Source organism: Thermobia domestica, chromosome 15, assembly GCF_964235325.1.
Source record: "Thermobia domestica chromosome 15, izTheDome1.hap1.1, whole genome shotgun sequence".
In the NCBI taxonomy this organism is placed as follows: Eukaryota; Metazoa; Arthropoda; class Insecta; order Zygentoma; family Lepismatidae; genus Thermobia; species Thermobia domestica.
This window is the reverse complement of record NC_137468.1, coordinates 119,102,107-119,118,197: the sequence shown is the minus strand read 5'-3', so window position 1 is coordinate 119,118,197 and position 16,091 is coordinate 119,102,107. Positions and strand designations below refer to the sequence as shown.

Sequence of the window (16,091 nt, the reverse complement as noted above, 5' to 3'; positions counted from 1 at the left end):
CACAAGTGCATTAGCATGGATGAAGCACACATTTATATAACACTGCTTAAGCCGCTATGTGCACATGTGCGTTTGCTTAGATGAAGCACACGCACATAACCCGTGATTAAGAAGTGCATGTGCAAATATGCATTCGCATGGATGAAACGAACATTTATATAACCCGTCCTTAAGCAGTTATATGCACATGTGCATTTGTATAGATGAGGCATACGTAGATAACCCGTGATTAAGAAGTGCACGTGCACATGTGCATTATCATGGATGAAGCACAGATGTGTATATCACGTGCTTAAGCCGTTATATGCACATATGCAGTTGTGTGGATGATGCACACGCACATAACCCGTGATTGAGAAGTGCATGTGCACATGTGCATTAGCATGGATGAAACACACATTTATATAACCCGTGCATAAGCCGTGATATGCACATGTGCATTTGCGTAGATGAAGCGCACGCACATAACATGTGACTAAGTTATGTATGTGCACATGTTCACTTGCATGGATGAAGCACACATTTATATAACCCGTGTTTAAGCCGTTTCGTGCATATGTGCATTTCCGTAGAATAGGCACACGTACCTAACCAGTGGTTAAGAAGTGCACGTGCACATGTGCACTAGCATGGATGAAAAACGCATTTATATAACCCGTCATTAAGCCGTTATATGCACATGTGCATTTGTGTAGATGAGGCATACGTACATAACCCGTGATTAAGAAGTGCACGTGCACATGTGCATTATCATGGATGAAGCACAGATTTGTATATCACGTGCTTAAGCCGTTATATGCACATATGCATTGTGTGGATGATGCACACGTACATAACCCGTGATTGAGAAGTGCATGTGCACATGTGCATTACCATGGATGAAACACACATTTATATAACCCGTGCATAAGCCGTGATATGCACATGTGCATTTGCGTAGATGAAGCGCACGCACATAACATGTGACTAAGTCATGTATGTGCACATGTTCACTTGCATGGATGAAGCACACATTTATATAACCCGTGTTTAAGCCGTTTCGTGCATATGTGCATTTCCGTAGAATAGGCACACGTACATAACCAGTGGTTAAGAAGTGCACGTGCACATGTGCACTAGCATGGATGAAAAACGCATTTATATAACCCGTCATTAAGCCGTTATATGCACATGTGCATTTGCATAGATGAGGCACACGTACATAACCCGTGATTAAGAAGTGCACGTGCACATGTGCATTATCATGGATGAAGCTCAGATTTGTATATCTCGTGCTTAAGCCGTTATGTGCACATATGCAGTTGTGTGGATGATGCACACGCACATAACCCGTGATTAAGAAGTGCATGTGCACATGTGCATTAGCATGGATGAAGCACACATTTATATAACCTGTGCTTAAGCCGTTATGTACACATGTGCATTTGCGTGGATGCAGTACACATTTATATAACCCGTGCTTAAGCCGTTGTGTGCACATGTGCATTTGCACAGCTACTGCACATGTGTATGACACATTCGTAATACCGTGCAAGTGTATTTAGTTTCATTCTGCTAATATTTACATTAAATATGGCTATAGTATTTTTAATTGAAAGTTCAATGTTTTAAAAATTATTATATTACTCATTCTAAATAAACAATATAATGTAACCTGCATTTTTCGAAGGCTTAAGTACATTGGAATAAATATTCAATCAGATAAATCGACACGCTATAAATAGGCTCTCTCAGTAGCATAAAAAATGTGCAGTGTTCGCTTTGATGTAATAAATGACGTGAGAACCGAATAGACATGTGTCTGATTATATACATACAAAAAGATATGTAAATATAATAATCTTAATAAGATTATTATTGTTTGGAAGTAAAATATTATTTTTCTCTATTCGTTATTAATTTAATTTTTATTTCGAATCACGCATGCGCACTGGTTGGAGCTGTGTATTAGCCATGCACGGCGCGCTTATTTGTGTGGTCGGGTACGAGCTGTGGTGTGGTGGTGTTTGTCCAATGTTGTTGAAGGCGAAGAATTCAACATTATATTATAATCAGGTGAGTGATGAACTTAATTTTACTGTAATTTGTAAAATTTAATAAAGCACCCGTTTAAATAATAAAACTGGTGTTAATGTTGCCGTATACACATGCATCCTGTTCTTCTCAAGCAGTATTTATTAGTTGACATTTTATGTTTTTGGAGGGGACATTGAAGCTATAGATATACATTGAAGGCACTGTCATGATTTGCATCTCTTTAAAGAAAGATCTGCAAGAGTCATTATCACGTAGTCCTTTTAACATGAAATAAATTATGCATACATAACCCTACATTTGAAAGGAGGTAGTGTTCCAACGGCAGAACCTCCGAGATAATTTACAATCAAATCAAGGTATGCTAGTATCATTACCAAATCCAGAATGGGAATTAGGGGTAATAGTTAAAATAGGGAAGGTTCTAGATTACTGGTCCCCCATATAGATTAGTAGCTGGGTAGGTTTCTTTCTGTACTAAGTTTATGCATTTAACTTATACAGTATTGCCGAGCGAGCGTTAGCGAGTGAAGGCGGGTTAGAACCCCGCAGGGCACGTTGTTTTCTGTCTTTATTACTGCTCAATGGGAAGGGACCAGTAATCAAGAACCTTGCCGTTAAAATAGAACCTGATCGTATGCATGTATTTTTCTTGAGCCATCTTTTAAGAAAGGTATAAAGGCATTACTCGAGCAAACGGTTCTATGAAATTTACACGCATTTATTGCATTTTCCGGTTTCTTTTTGCAGAACATGCACTAAATGAGGAGCTAATGCATAAACCACGAACCAACTTGTCTAGGTGGCCACTAAAAAGCACGAATGCTATCTAACCGAATCAGGGCAGGAGCGCAGCAGGAGGCCCGAGCGGATCAAAGGGGTGCGTTCGTAGGGAGCAGGCGGGTCAGCAACAAGGGCATACGCATAAACGAGGATAGTGAAAACATACATTAAATATCTGCAATAGTTTTTACCTTCAAAAGCACTTATATAATAGTAGTAATTCTTAATTTCAAAATGGCTTCACTGCTTTCCCGCGTACAAATGGTCTGCTGCGAGGAGAAATTCGTATGCTTTGAATTTTTACTTTTCTACACTTACCATGACGCTTGAAAAACTATAATACGACGCTCTTTATCACACGTATCGACGCTCTCTAATCGTATGCTTACATTATATCTATCGCAGTCGTCCATTGCTAACACGAACGGAACTTTCCCGCAGTTTATTTTCACCTTCTTCGCATTCTTGTATTCTTCCGCTTCAGTAAATAGTTACATGTAGAATACGTTCACTACCATTGAAAATGTATTTCAATATGATATCCACTGACAGAAATTACTTATATTTACACTCTGCTTCTTTTACGAAAAGTGTTTCACATCGTATTTTACCTATAAATTTTGTTTTCGGTAGAACCGCCTGCTCGAGTGAACCCATACAAGCATTTTTTTGAAGACCTTACTGCAACATGCAATATTTAAAAAGGATATCTGAATATAGATCGAATTGATTCAGGATATAGCTTAAGGGCAACTCTTTACTGTAGGTCTCACATGTAACATCTCCACTGTGACTTACTTCACAAAAGATAACTCTGCGAGGCAGGGTTGGTTTAAACCAGCTGGTTTTTCAGAAAAAAAAATGGTTTAAACAAGAAAAAAAAAATGTTTAAATCGTGTGAACTTTATGGTGACGTTTCCACATATCAAACCATCCGCATTACGTTTATCTACTTTTCACCTTTTAATCGAGGGGTCCCGTGTTCAATTCTCGGTCCATCTTTCAGGTGTAAAGCAAGTAGCAATTCGAGGTGTCTCTTTAAGCGAAAGTCTTCTCCGTGATAACGTTGGTATTTCATAAGGAATTTAAGCCTAAACATACGAAATGAAACCAAGTTATATATTTCTACTTGTTTTATAAAGAAGCCAAGGCTGCTTAAACATATTGATAGAAATTGGCAAAATTTATCAACTGCCTACGTAGCTTCCAACATCAGCTTGGATTTCACTTTGTTTTAATTTTATTGAATATCTACATACCCAATTTTTAATTTAATACCTCAGTTTTAGCCTAGTGATTATGATATGTTGACCTTCAAATTTTACACACAAATACATTTAAATAACAGGATTTTCCCAATGGAGTTTCCCGATTTATATATATAATTCTGTATAATGTTTTTACTTGTGTAACTGTTTGTCTTTTAGTCCTTCTGAAATGACTCTTGACTAGGGATGGCCACAAAGTTCCGGTTCCAGAACCGGTTCTTAGGAACCGGTTTCAGACTTGGATCCGAAAGCCCCCAAAGACCCGTAAAGGAGCCACAAATTTCACCTTCAAAACACTGCAAAGAGGACCATGCGCTTGTGCTCTCCCCGCCCAAACTCTCTTGTGCCCCCAGAAAAAAATTTTGGTCCACCAGTTTTTTTTGTTTTTATTTTGGTCCACCAGTGTTTTTTGTTTTTATTTTGGTCCACCAGTGAGTGTTTAGCCAAATGAGTTGGCCAATTTGCCTGTTTAACCATTAAGTTTGCCAGTTACCCAGTTAATTTAGCTAAATGAGACAAGCGGCCGCCACCTGGGTGCCTGCCTGTCGCTTCCACCATTTCATCTAGCACACTGTTCACAGCCTTCCAGCAGCTCGTGTTTAGTGTAGGGATCGTCACAAAGTTTCGGTTCCAGACCTGGATCCGAAAACCCAGTTCCAGAACCGGTTACAGACCTGGATCCGAAGAACCGGTTCCGGACCTGGATCCGAAAAACCGGTTGTTGAACCGGATCTTCTAGAACCGGATCCGTTCAGACCCGAAAAACTGTTCCAACAGGAACCGGTTCTGGCCATCCCTACTCTTGACAATTATAGCTATTAACAAGCAAGCTTATGTAAAGATCAGTACAACGTATTTTTATCAAGAGTCCTTCGTGAGTGAGTCGGCAATCACATTTGTGACCAGTTAACCCCGGTTTCGTGTCCAAATGGACAATTTCTCTTGGATGTCTTTGAAGCTAGAACAGCTGGGGGATAGCCCAGTGCCTAGAATAGATAACTTGGTTTCAAATTTTATGCCCGAATGCAATCTCTTTGTCAAACCAAGGACCATGGGAGGGGGACCTCTCATAATTTGTACGTGAGAGATACTGGCGACCATCATTTTTGTATTGGCGAGTGAGTCTGACTTTGAAATTTTGCGCCCTGTTGTCTGTTATGCTATTGTCATTTTCTCTCTCTCTCTCTCTCTCTCTCTCTGTAATAATGCACGAAATTTGCACTTCACAAAAAAATCAAAGCTCTGTTCAGTCATGTCTTTAACCCGTTATGTAGATTCTTACAAAAAATAAAGTAGTACGAGAAAAAGCACAATCTTATCAAAAAAGAGCTGAGTTTGAATGATTTATGAGTGTTATCTAGTTAGGATATTTTTTCCTTCACTGCTATTAAATTTTTCATAGTCACTTATGAATCTTTGTAAATAGTGAATTGAAAAAATGAAATGAAATATTTGAGTTTTACGTCCCACGGTTATGCCGGTTAGGCTAAAGGAGACGGTGATAATGAGAGATGAGTAAAATGGTGGAATGAAGAAAGTGGGAGAAAACGGGAGTACCCCGAGAAAACCCACGAGCACGGTGTTTGTCCACCACAAAGCTCACTTGGCGGGGGCTGGGATCGAACCCGGGACCCCAAGCACCAGAGGTGAACGCTCTACCACTGAGCCACCGCGCCTCCCAAATAGTGAATTGAAACTAAATTGTCCACAATAATGTAAATGGATTGTGTGTGCTAGATTTGACTTTAAAACTTGTTTTGAGAACACACAAAATTTAAATTTGAGCATATTACAAATGTGATTTGACGCGAAATAACTGTGTAGTAATATGTAAGAAAGATATGGTAAAAATTGAAGTGTTTTCTTTCATTTTCTTAAATGTGGGAAACTAGGTCGTATCTACATACTATAATTTTTCCGCTATTTTTGGAAACTAATAGGAAGTTTTTAATTATGTATACGACAAACGCCATGAGATATTTATTATTTGTCCACACGGGCCAGTTAATTTATATATATTAGTATGGCGCTAAATACGTTGTACAACTGTTAGGTGTTACACTACCGAAAACGTGAGAAAATTAACTTTAAGGATCCATGGCTCCAGTACTATGGGACCAATCGTGGTCGGGTCAAAGCGTCACATAGGAACTAGTATGTGTCCTATCCAAATATCCACGTTTCAGAATCGTGCGGCATTTGCGCATCAATTTCTGTAGAGGCAGTTGATTAGTACTTCAAATTTCCGGAGCATTTCCGAAATGCCTCTCTAAGCTTTAATGCGCAAATGCCGCACGATTCTGAAACATGGATATTTGAATAAGGCACACACTAGTTCCTAAGTGATGTTATGCAGGGCTCCCAGCTGTCCTCTTTTTCCTATTTTTTCTTATTTGTTTGGAAATGTGTGTATATTTGTCCTATATTTTAATCTTCTCCTATATTTCCTATATTTTTAGTGATTGCATTATTAAAAATACAAGCCAAAGACAGTTCCAGTGATGATTTAAGTTGCTACATATTAGCAATATGCTAAATAAGTCATAGCATTTTTTAAGGGACAAGTCACTAATCCTCACTATTACTTTTTTTAAAAAAATTTGCTCTTTACTATCCTCCTCTGTTCATTTTTTTTTTCTGTTTCCTATGTGATTATTCTTCCTCAATGAAGCTTAGCTGAGGAACCTTACCGTGCTCCAGACTCTTGTAACGCAAGCTGTGTTAGCATTTTCTTTCAGCAGTGTGTGCAGCAGTATTGTTTCGGCATTAAGGTGTGTTGGTATTCACCAACATATCCCAACGTCTTCCAATATTGCTGTACATAATATGCAAGGTCCACACGCGTCCTGGAAACCCTGGAAATAAAAGTGTTTCGTAAAAACGTCCTGAAAAGGTCACGGAAAACGTCCTGACGAGAACTTTCTGGAACTTCAAGATTTCCATTGAAAGTCAATGAAAATCCTCAATGTTGTTAGAAGCTCTGTTGTATCTTTTCTAGAGCACAAAGGTGAAAAATCCAGGAGTCTGAAATAGTTACCTATAATGAGCAACCAAGACAATATTACGTGAGTAGACATTTATAGACTTTATAACATTTCAGAAAATAAATTGTTTTCACAGAAATTAGTTATGTAGCGCTCCCTAGCAGAATGCTCCCGATTTTTGGTGACTGAATTTGATCTAACTTTGACCTAAGTTTTCCGGAGATACATAGATTATCTCCACTTTATAGGTTCAGATTCGCGTACATCCTGTATGAGATTTACCATTGTTATTTTTTTTTCCTACTAGATAGCACCATTAATACTCCTCATTGTGAATATAAACAACTAAAAGTAGTACTGATGGCACAGTCCGTCAATCTTCTATTTCAGTGTTCTAACTTATTAAATTAAAAAAAAAATCGTCGCTTTGCATGAGTAAGGTTGTGAATTTACGAAATACATATTTTTCTGAAGTCATGGCAATTGTATTAATTTGAAAGGGATGTTTGTATGATACTTTTTATATTGCTACTCTCACTATTTCATTGTAATAATAGAATATTGAGTGTCTGTTATTTATCTTATTGTGCTCTGAAATTAAACTTCACTTTCTGCTCACTTTTATATTGACTGTTCGCTTCTATATTCATGTGTAAGACAAAAACTTGACATTTACAACATTGGTGCTGAATACTAAATTGTCGTAAGAGTTGACATTTTGTAGTTATTAAATACGTTTCATCCGTATGCATGTTTTTTTCTATAAGTTAAATTGTGTAAAAAGTTTTCAACAACTAAGAATGTATGTGTATATTGACTATGTATATGTATAATTTTATCAAATTTGCAGAATTAAGACACATTCAAAAAGTCACACATTAAAGAATTATCTTCTTTAGCGATCATGGGAACTCGGATAGTACTACATTCCTCCACATGCTCTATGAAGTAAAAACAGTGGAGTTGGCAAAAAATTTAATGCATTTCCTAGGTTGGTTTCTTCAGCAAACAAACGAAAGTAACATTGAAAAAAAAACTACCAATAACATTGATTGTTTAAAAGTAAGATGTATTAATCTATCCAAATTGGATCCTAGTTTTCATCAGATTTGCTGATTTATTTTTGCCACCACATTTCACATCATATAAAAGATATGTAACCTTGGCAGATAACTTAATCACAAGAAATAATTTATGGTGATTATTTGCTCTAACATTAACTAAATATTGAAAAATATTATTTATATGCATGAAATTTTTTCGCTGCATTAACACAGCACAATCGATACAATGTTACTTTCAGTTTCAAATGTTGGCGAGTGGTGGAAAAACTCCAAAACAACTAGCACAGAATATTCTTCGTCGTGTCGTGGTGGATGAAGTTGCTGAGCTGTATAGCCTCACAGGAAAGTCGGGAATAAATTGTGTGAGGAAGCTGTCGTTTGTGGAGACACAAACCTACAAGTTTATTGTTGGTAAGATTTTTTTGTGCATTTTTTTTTTAATCGTGATCGCATTGTCTTCAATGCTTGATAGTTTATAGGGTGTTTATTGGGAAAGGGCAATAATTAGGTTGTGCTCAAGCATGTCCAGAACAAGAAGTCCATATAAACTTTGTTTCAGGGATATTACTATATGAATTTGGTACATGTGGACAAGGAAATGTGTACATTGGAGTTACGTTGAAACAGTTTCATTAATTTTATGTTCCCGCTGTTATTTACCAACACTGTACACCTTTTCTTTCAACCACCCATACAGTAGCCCAAGGGTGTTAGAACAGGTGCCTAGGTGGCCATTAGACTAGCCCAAAACATCCAATCCAACGACTAGTATTTTGCGTGAAGGCACTGGGTGATAGTCGAGTGAAAACGGTTCACCGTCCATTTGGTATCACATGATGCGTAGAAAGAATACTATCCTCCAAATACGGAGGGAAAGTATTTTGCAAAAGATGAAGGTATGGTGCACTGTCAACACGAAAGTTCCATCTGGTAACTGTTCGCATGAAGCATGTTGGTTTTCCGCGGACCATTGGTGCCAATTATGAGTAGTGTTAATCCTGTAGTATCCTCCTCAGTCCTCTTTACATTAGTTACCATTCTCGTGTCTTATAGTATCACAGTACGCATTTCAACATAATTGCAGTGTACCCTTGTCACCATGCATTAAACTTCATGTAGTGATATATCTGAAACAAAGGTTTAAAACGTATATGTTTATGTAAACTTTATTGTTGTAGTCGACAAATCTGACCGCCTCTCAAATTATTGACCTTTCCTCCTGAAGCACCCTGTATATTGTTTCTTTTTGAGTAACAAATTGTTCTTTGATATAAAATATACTGTTTTGCAATAGAATGTAAGTTGAGTGTTTGTAGTAACACAGACCCCACCAAAAACAAAACAAACAGAAGAAAAGTGAGATGAGTACAGTTATGTTTAATTATTTCAATAAGTGAGGAATTTTTAATTTGATAGTTTCTTTTTCTGGCGTTAGTAGAAGCCATAAAATTCTACTATATTTACTCAATTATACCGCTGAATTGTTCCAAATTTTATTACCTTAAAACAATGATTCCCATTATAAACAATAATTTTGAAAGGCATGTGAAACATGGCCGTTGGTTCAATTCCAGATCACACAAAATATTTCCAATCCTCTCCCCACATTATTTAAACTTGTAAGACGAAAATATCATACGTCGTATATGCTTTGTAATGACTGCACTTTTTTATTTACTTAAAAAGTCACTGACAATTGCTGCAAATGATAAAAATGTCAATTAGATTGAGAGGGGAGTCATTGGTGTGGTGAGTGATTCACTGCTGGGAATGACAATTTCAGCAATCTTCAATACAGAGAGGCAGTGGGAGGGGGGGAAAATCGGAGCATAAACTTCTCTGTATGCTGTATGCGAAATAGTTTTTCTTTATCTGTTCCGTATAAAAATTGCGTGAAGTATTATACTCTCGTAAATACAGCAAATATCTCATTACCAAGGTATCATTCAGACGGAAAAGGATTGCATACCAAAATTGTTGTTAGGGTTTCTCTTTCTCACTTTTGATGTTCTTATTTTAGGATTTAAGTTTACTAATGAATGTATAATTTCATATATATCAACATAGTCATATGTACATTTTTTTCTAGCATCTGCAAAGAAATTATATCCTGAGTGTTCGGAGGAGCAAATCAGGGAAGCGATAAGTGATTGGCTGCACCACGCCAAAACAAGGAGGTCACGAAGGTACGTATCACCTCTGATGTTTGGTTTTCATGTATTCGTAAGCCTTTATTTTAATATTTACATGTAATTTTGCAGCAGTTTTCAAAATAAGAACGGTTAACAAGTGGTCTCCAAGCTTTAAATTGTCACTATAATCTACATCAGAAGTCGGCAACAGGGCGGACATTTTTGCATACTTGGGACCTAGCGGGCAAGGAGGTGCGGAACTGTGCTTTTACCTTGAAATATGTGCGAGTAGCTAACGGAGTATAAAATGTGTTTGCTCTCGTAGGTAATTTATAAGCAGAAAAAAAAACCTTTGACGCAGTCATTCTTTCAACTTTATTCTCTATAATTTATACGCACCTATTCTCAACGTGTATATTAACGCTCTCCAGCGGCGTTCTCATTTTCAAAGGGGACACTAGAACAAAACTGGGCGATTCGGGGGTGTTTGAGATTTCATGATCTTTAAGACTTTTTTCTTATTCTGCGAGAACGATTATGTATTTTACAAACTATTAGAAATTTGTAGACTTATATGACACAAACAAACTTTTTCTTTTTTTTTTTAAAGGTTAATATCGACGGAAAAGAGAGGAACATTTCATTTTTTTTTTTCGTCTTGTACAGTGTTCAATATAAATATCGCAACTCGACTACAGTTTTAAGATTTTATCTTATGCAATACATTTGAAATCAATGTTCTGCAGGTTGCTGCATAATCAATCTAACCTTAAACTAACGCCTGATAGGCAGGTAACCAGCGAAATATTGATTTCAAATGCATAAAATAAAGTATTGTACTACTATAGAGTTGCGATATTTATGTGGAACACTGTACCACCTGATGATAAAAAGAAATTGACTCATTGATAGTAAAAGAAATGTTTCTTAAGAATCTTACTAGTATTGTTTAAATTCAAAATGTACATTATATTAGTTGAAAAAAAGAAGAAACCTTTACGTCAGGATTGCAACGCTGAGTTAGGAAGGAGGATAATCCGATGTCCCGTCATTGCACTATTCGATTTACAGGCACGCAGACAGAGAATATGGATTTTGCCGATCGCTTATCTAGGATATAGGATCTTTTTTTCTTACACAAATTTGCCACTGTGTTTTTGCATATTTTGGGTTAAATTTTAAGCAGTACTTAGTCTTCCAGTGTCTCAGTATCTAGTAACATGACTTGAAATATGAATATCTAAAAAAATTTATTAATAATGCCATTGTACTTGATAGCAATAAGATTTATAAATTTGTTTCACTGTGAGTCATATAAGTCAGGGGCGCACTGACAGGAAGTCCGTCGGATCTGAACCCCTATAACGTTTAATTTGTATGAAAATGAATATAATTTCAAGGGCAGGTACGTAACTTATTTGCATTTCATACTCTAAACCATCCTCGGCCGCTCGCAGAGAGGAATACAGAGTGCACTACTGTATATACTTCTGCCTATCTTGCATAACGTGGTAGAGATCAGCCAGTTATATACAATTGATAATATGGAAAAGGCAACGTTTTTATTGGTTGTTCATGCCACAAAAATAAATCTTTTTCATCTTGCTTGCTTCTCTGAATATTGTTTCTTACTTTCAACCCACTTCCCGTAGCTTAGGTAACATAAAACTTCCATTTGTGCTAGATTTTTCTTCGTTATGCGTTGCCTCACAGCTTTCGTCTTCATTTTGAACTTTTCAGAAGGCATTCGAAGTGTAGTGTTTCGATCATCCGTGAACATTCACCTCAATTTCTCTACCAAATTCACTTCTCATAGTTCTTACTGCATCCAGTCTTGAGTTTATTCTCATCCTTCACTGTCCGTACGAATGAGCACGGGGTGAACAAGCATGCTCATACATTTACTCCTGTTGTAATAACTCAGTTTTACGTGTACTTAAACCCACACTTGTCAATGTCATTCAAGGTCAGTGCATTTAGTACCATTTACTCATGAGATGTTCTACCAGTGTTTTCAACACACGTTTGCACAGGATTGCCACCTGTCGATAAAAAGCCAGCCTCGTTTTCAAATTGCTAATTTAAATACTCTTACTGGAATTGATTCAATACCCTAAGAAATCTTATTTCAGAGATGCTGATGGTGGTGATTTATTGAGCTTAAATGGTAGTCTTTAGCTTTGTTTCTGGAGAAAATGGTATGGCATGTATAATTTGGATGGACCATATTTAAATTCTTAATCTCAAACTATGCTAAGAATATGACTGTGATTTAGTTTAAATAGATTGATTTAGTGTCTGCACTTACTGTATTACTTTTAAAACTTCTCTTTACAGGATGCAGAGGACTGAGGCCAAGGATTTATCGGAGAAAGTAAATTAAAAGAAAGAAAAAAAAACTACAACCATCTTGTAGATTACTTTTTATATTTAATAAGAAATAAATGTATAGATATATATATATAATCAGTTGTTATCAATGTTGTAATACCTACTATTTCCATAAAATTACAGCGGAGTTGCACCAAGTTACGGTTAATAGAATATATAAACATTTTTGCACTTGGATTTTTTTAAAATCTAATTTCACTTGTGATTGAGTTGAGGCCACTTTGCTTTATCAAGCATATATTTTAAATCTGAAATAGCTCCATGATGGCTTTTGATGAAATCATACTATGTAAAAGCTATGTTGACAAACCAAGCACTGTATTAAAAGAAAAAAATATATATGCAAACCACAACTGTTTATAAGTTCAGAACCTAATTATTCAGACAAGTATGAGTTTTTTCTTTCTTAATATTTTCAGTATCATATATAGGGGTCGGAAGTTAAAGATAGTTTTTCCCAAGTGCCCGAAGGTAAGAGGAACACCATAATATATGTTAATTTCGGGTCATTTTAGGCCAGAAAATGCTTAGTTTTAAGTCATATTTGGCTTATTGGTCCCCATTACCCTTTAAGTCTTAACAGCTGGTTTTGGTACTTGACCTTTTTTTCAACTACAGTTTTGCTGCCCATTCTCAATTAGAAACTCTTAAACATAGTTTTCTGTAATAATCTCTGACAATAGGAACCCTTGAATGACTGGAGCAGGTATAGTAGGTATGACCAGACAGTAGATGCTTGTGAGGATTGTCCTCCAAGTAGTTCAAAATGAACAGCAGAAACAGGGCGAAGAAAATGCAAATTTGCAATTTTTTTTTCTGTTCAACATATCACCAGAATTGTGTATTATTTAAATATTATACACATTAAGTGTATCATTATTGATTTTATCATATTTTAAGTATTTTTTTCCAAATTTAGGTCATTTTCTTAATATGTTTAGGCTTTTTAAAAATTTTTTTAGGTAAGGTCTTCAACTTCCAGGCCCTAATGGTACGATACCCAATATGCTGCATAGCAAAATGAAAAGTCTATAATGATATATGTGTAGGAAGAAAGAAAAATATTGTCTAAATGCTCGTGACAGTGGTTTGTTATATATATACGCTACTGATAAACAAAGTTTCGTCAGAGTACCATATTGTCTCGTCTTCAGGTGACGAGAATATGCTGTAGCTGCCTTTTGAGGGGGGGGGGATTGGAATATAGAACTTTGGAATTACTGGCCTGGAACGTTAATGGTGCGGTAGAGTAGTGCACGAGTCAGTAATTTTGGGTAAGTATATAATTGCTTTTTCGTTACATGTAACTCTGTTACTTTTCAAGAAGACGTTTACAATGTTGTATTTGAACTGCGTAAGGCACCAAATATATAAACTCCTTTTTTTTCGTTGTATCTCTAATATGCTTTTACATCACCTCTACACTACGAGGAAATCACCTGTGTCCTACATGAAAATCCTCTCGGTACTGCGTGTAAATCAAATGTGCGGAAGGTGTAAATCACTTGTGCAGGACGTGTGCATGGTAGGTATTGCGCATCCGAAGATGTTGAATAGAACCTGTGACGCTTATGTGCATCACATGTACAGGCGTACATTTATACAGATGATGCACATGTTGCATCCGTGCAATTGTACATGTACTACATGTAAATCACCTCTGTCGTTCATGTAAATCAAATACGTGCTACGTGTAAATCAACTGTGCGGAAGGCGTAAATCACTTGTGCAGGACGTGTGCACTGCACATGTACTGTGCACGTGAAGATGTTGAATAGGACCTGTGACGCTTATGTGCATCACATGTACAGGCGTACATTTATACAGATGATGCACATGTTGCATCCGTGCAATTGTACATGTACTACATGTAAATCAACTCTGTCCTACATGTAAATCAAATACGTGCTACGTGTAAATCAACTGTGCGGAAGGCGTAAAACACTTGTGCAGGACGTGTGCACTGCACATGTACTGTGCACGTGAAGATGTTGAATAGGACCTGTGACGCTTATGTGCATCACATGTACAGGCGTACATTTATACAGATGATGCACATGTAGCATCCGTGCAATTGTACATGTACTACATGTAAATCACCTCTGTCCTACATGTAAATCAAATACGTGCTACTTGTAAATCAACTGTGCGGAAGGCGTAAATCACTTGTGCAGGACGTGTACACTACACATGTACTGTGCACGTGAAGATGTTGAATAGAACCTGTGACGCTTATGTGCATCACATGTACAGGCGTACATTTATACAGATGATGCACATGTTGCATCCGTGCAATTGTACATGTACTACATGTAAATCACCTCTGTCGTTCATGTAAATCAAATACGTGCTACGTGTAAATCAACTGTGCGGAAGGCGTAAATCACTTGTGCAGGACGTGTGCACTGCACATGTACTGTGCACGTGAAGATGTTGAATAGGACCTGTGACGCTTATGTGCATCACATGTACAGGCGTACATTTATACAGATGATGCACATGTTGCATCCGTGCAATTGTACATGTACTACATGTAAATCACCTCTGTCGTTCATGTAAATCAAATACGTGCTACGTGTAAATCAACTGTGCGGAAGGCGTAAATCACTTGTGCAGGACGTGTGCACTGCACATGTACTGTGCACGTGAAGATGTTGAATAGGACCTGTGACGCTTATGTGCATCACATGTACAGGCGTACATTTATACAGATGCTGCACATGTTGCATCCGTGCAATTGTACATGTACTACATGTAAATCACCTCTGTCCTACATGTAAATCAAATACGTGCTACGTGTAAATCAACTGTGCGGAAGGCGTAAATCACTTGTGCAGGACGTGTACAATACACATGTACTGTGCACGTGAAGATGTTGAATAGGACCTGTGACGCTTATGTGCATCACATGTACAGGCGTGCATTTATACAGATAATGCACATGTTGCATCCGTGCAATTGTGCATTTACTGCGTGTAAATCACCTGTGTTCTACATGTAAATAACCTCTGTCCTACATGTAAATCACCTGGGTATTGCGTGTAAATCACCTCTATCGTACATGTAAATCACCTATGTGCTACATGTAAATCCCCTCTTTCCTACATGTAAATCATCTGGGTACTGCGTGTAAATCACCTGTGTGCTACGTGTAAATCACCGCTGTCCTAGATGTAAATCACCTGTGCACTACATGTAAATCGAATACGTGTAACGTGTAAATCACCTGTGCGGAACGTGGAAATCATTTGTGCAGGACGTGTGCACTGCACATGTCCTGTGCACGTGAAGATGTTGAATAGGACTTGTGATGTATATGTGCATCACATGTACAGGCGTATATTTATACAGATGCTGCACATGTTGCATCCGTGCAATTGTACATGTACTACATGTAAATCACCTCTGTCCTACATGTAAATCAAATACGTGCTA

General features: G+C 37.2%; 2 protein-coding genes across 2 annotated transcripts in view; one reads left to right on the top strand and one right to left on the bottom strand.

Moving 5' to 3' along the window:
- LOC145671217 (uncharacterized) overlaps positions 1-16,091 on the bottom strand; it is a 682,733-nt gene that overhangs the window by 554,437 nt on the left and 112,205 nt on the right. The gene's annotated exons all lie outside the window — the stretch shown is intronic.
- LOC145671216 (uncharacterized) lies at positions 1,760-12,722 on the top strand. The gene is made up of 4 exons (XM_081740094.1): positions 1,760-2,055; positions 8,373-8,544; positions 10,223-10,319; positions 12,603-12,722. Exons 1-4 carry the CDS (start codon positions 1,924-1,926, stop codon positions 12,646-12,648), a joined length of 447 nt encoding a protein of 148 aa, XP_081596220.1. The 5' UTR covers positions 1,760-1,923; the 3' UTR covers positions 12,649-12,722.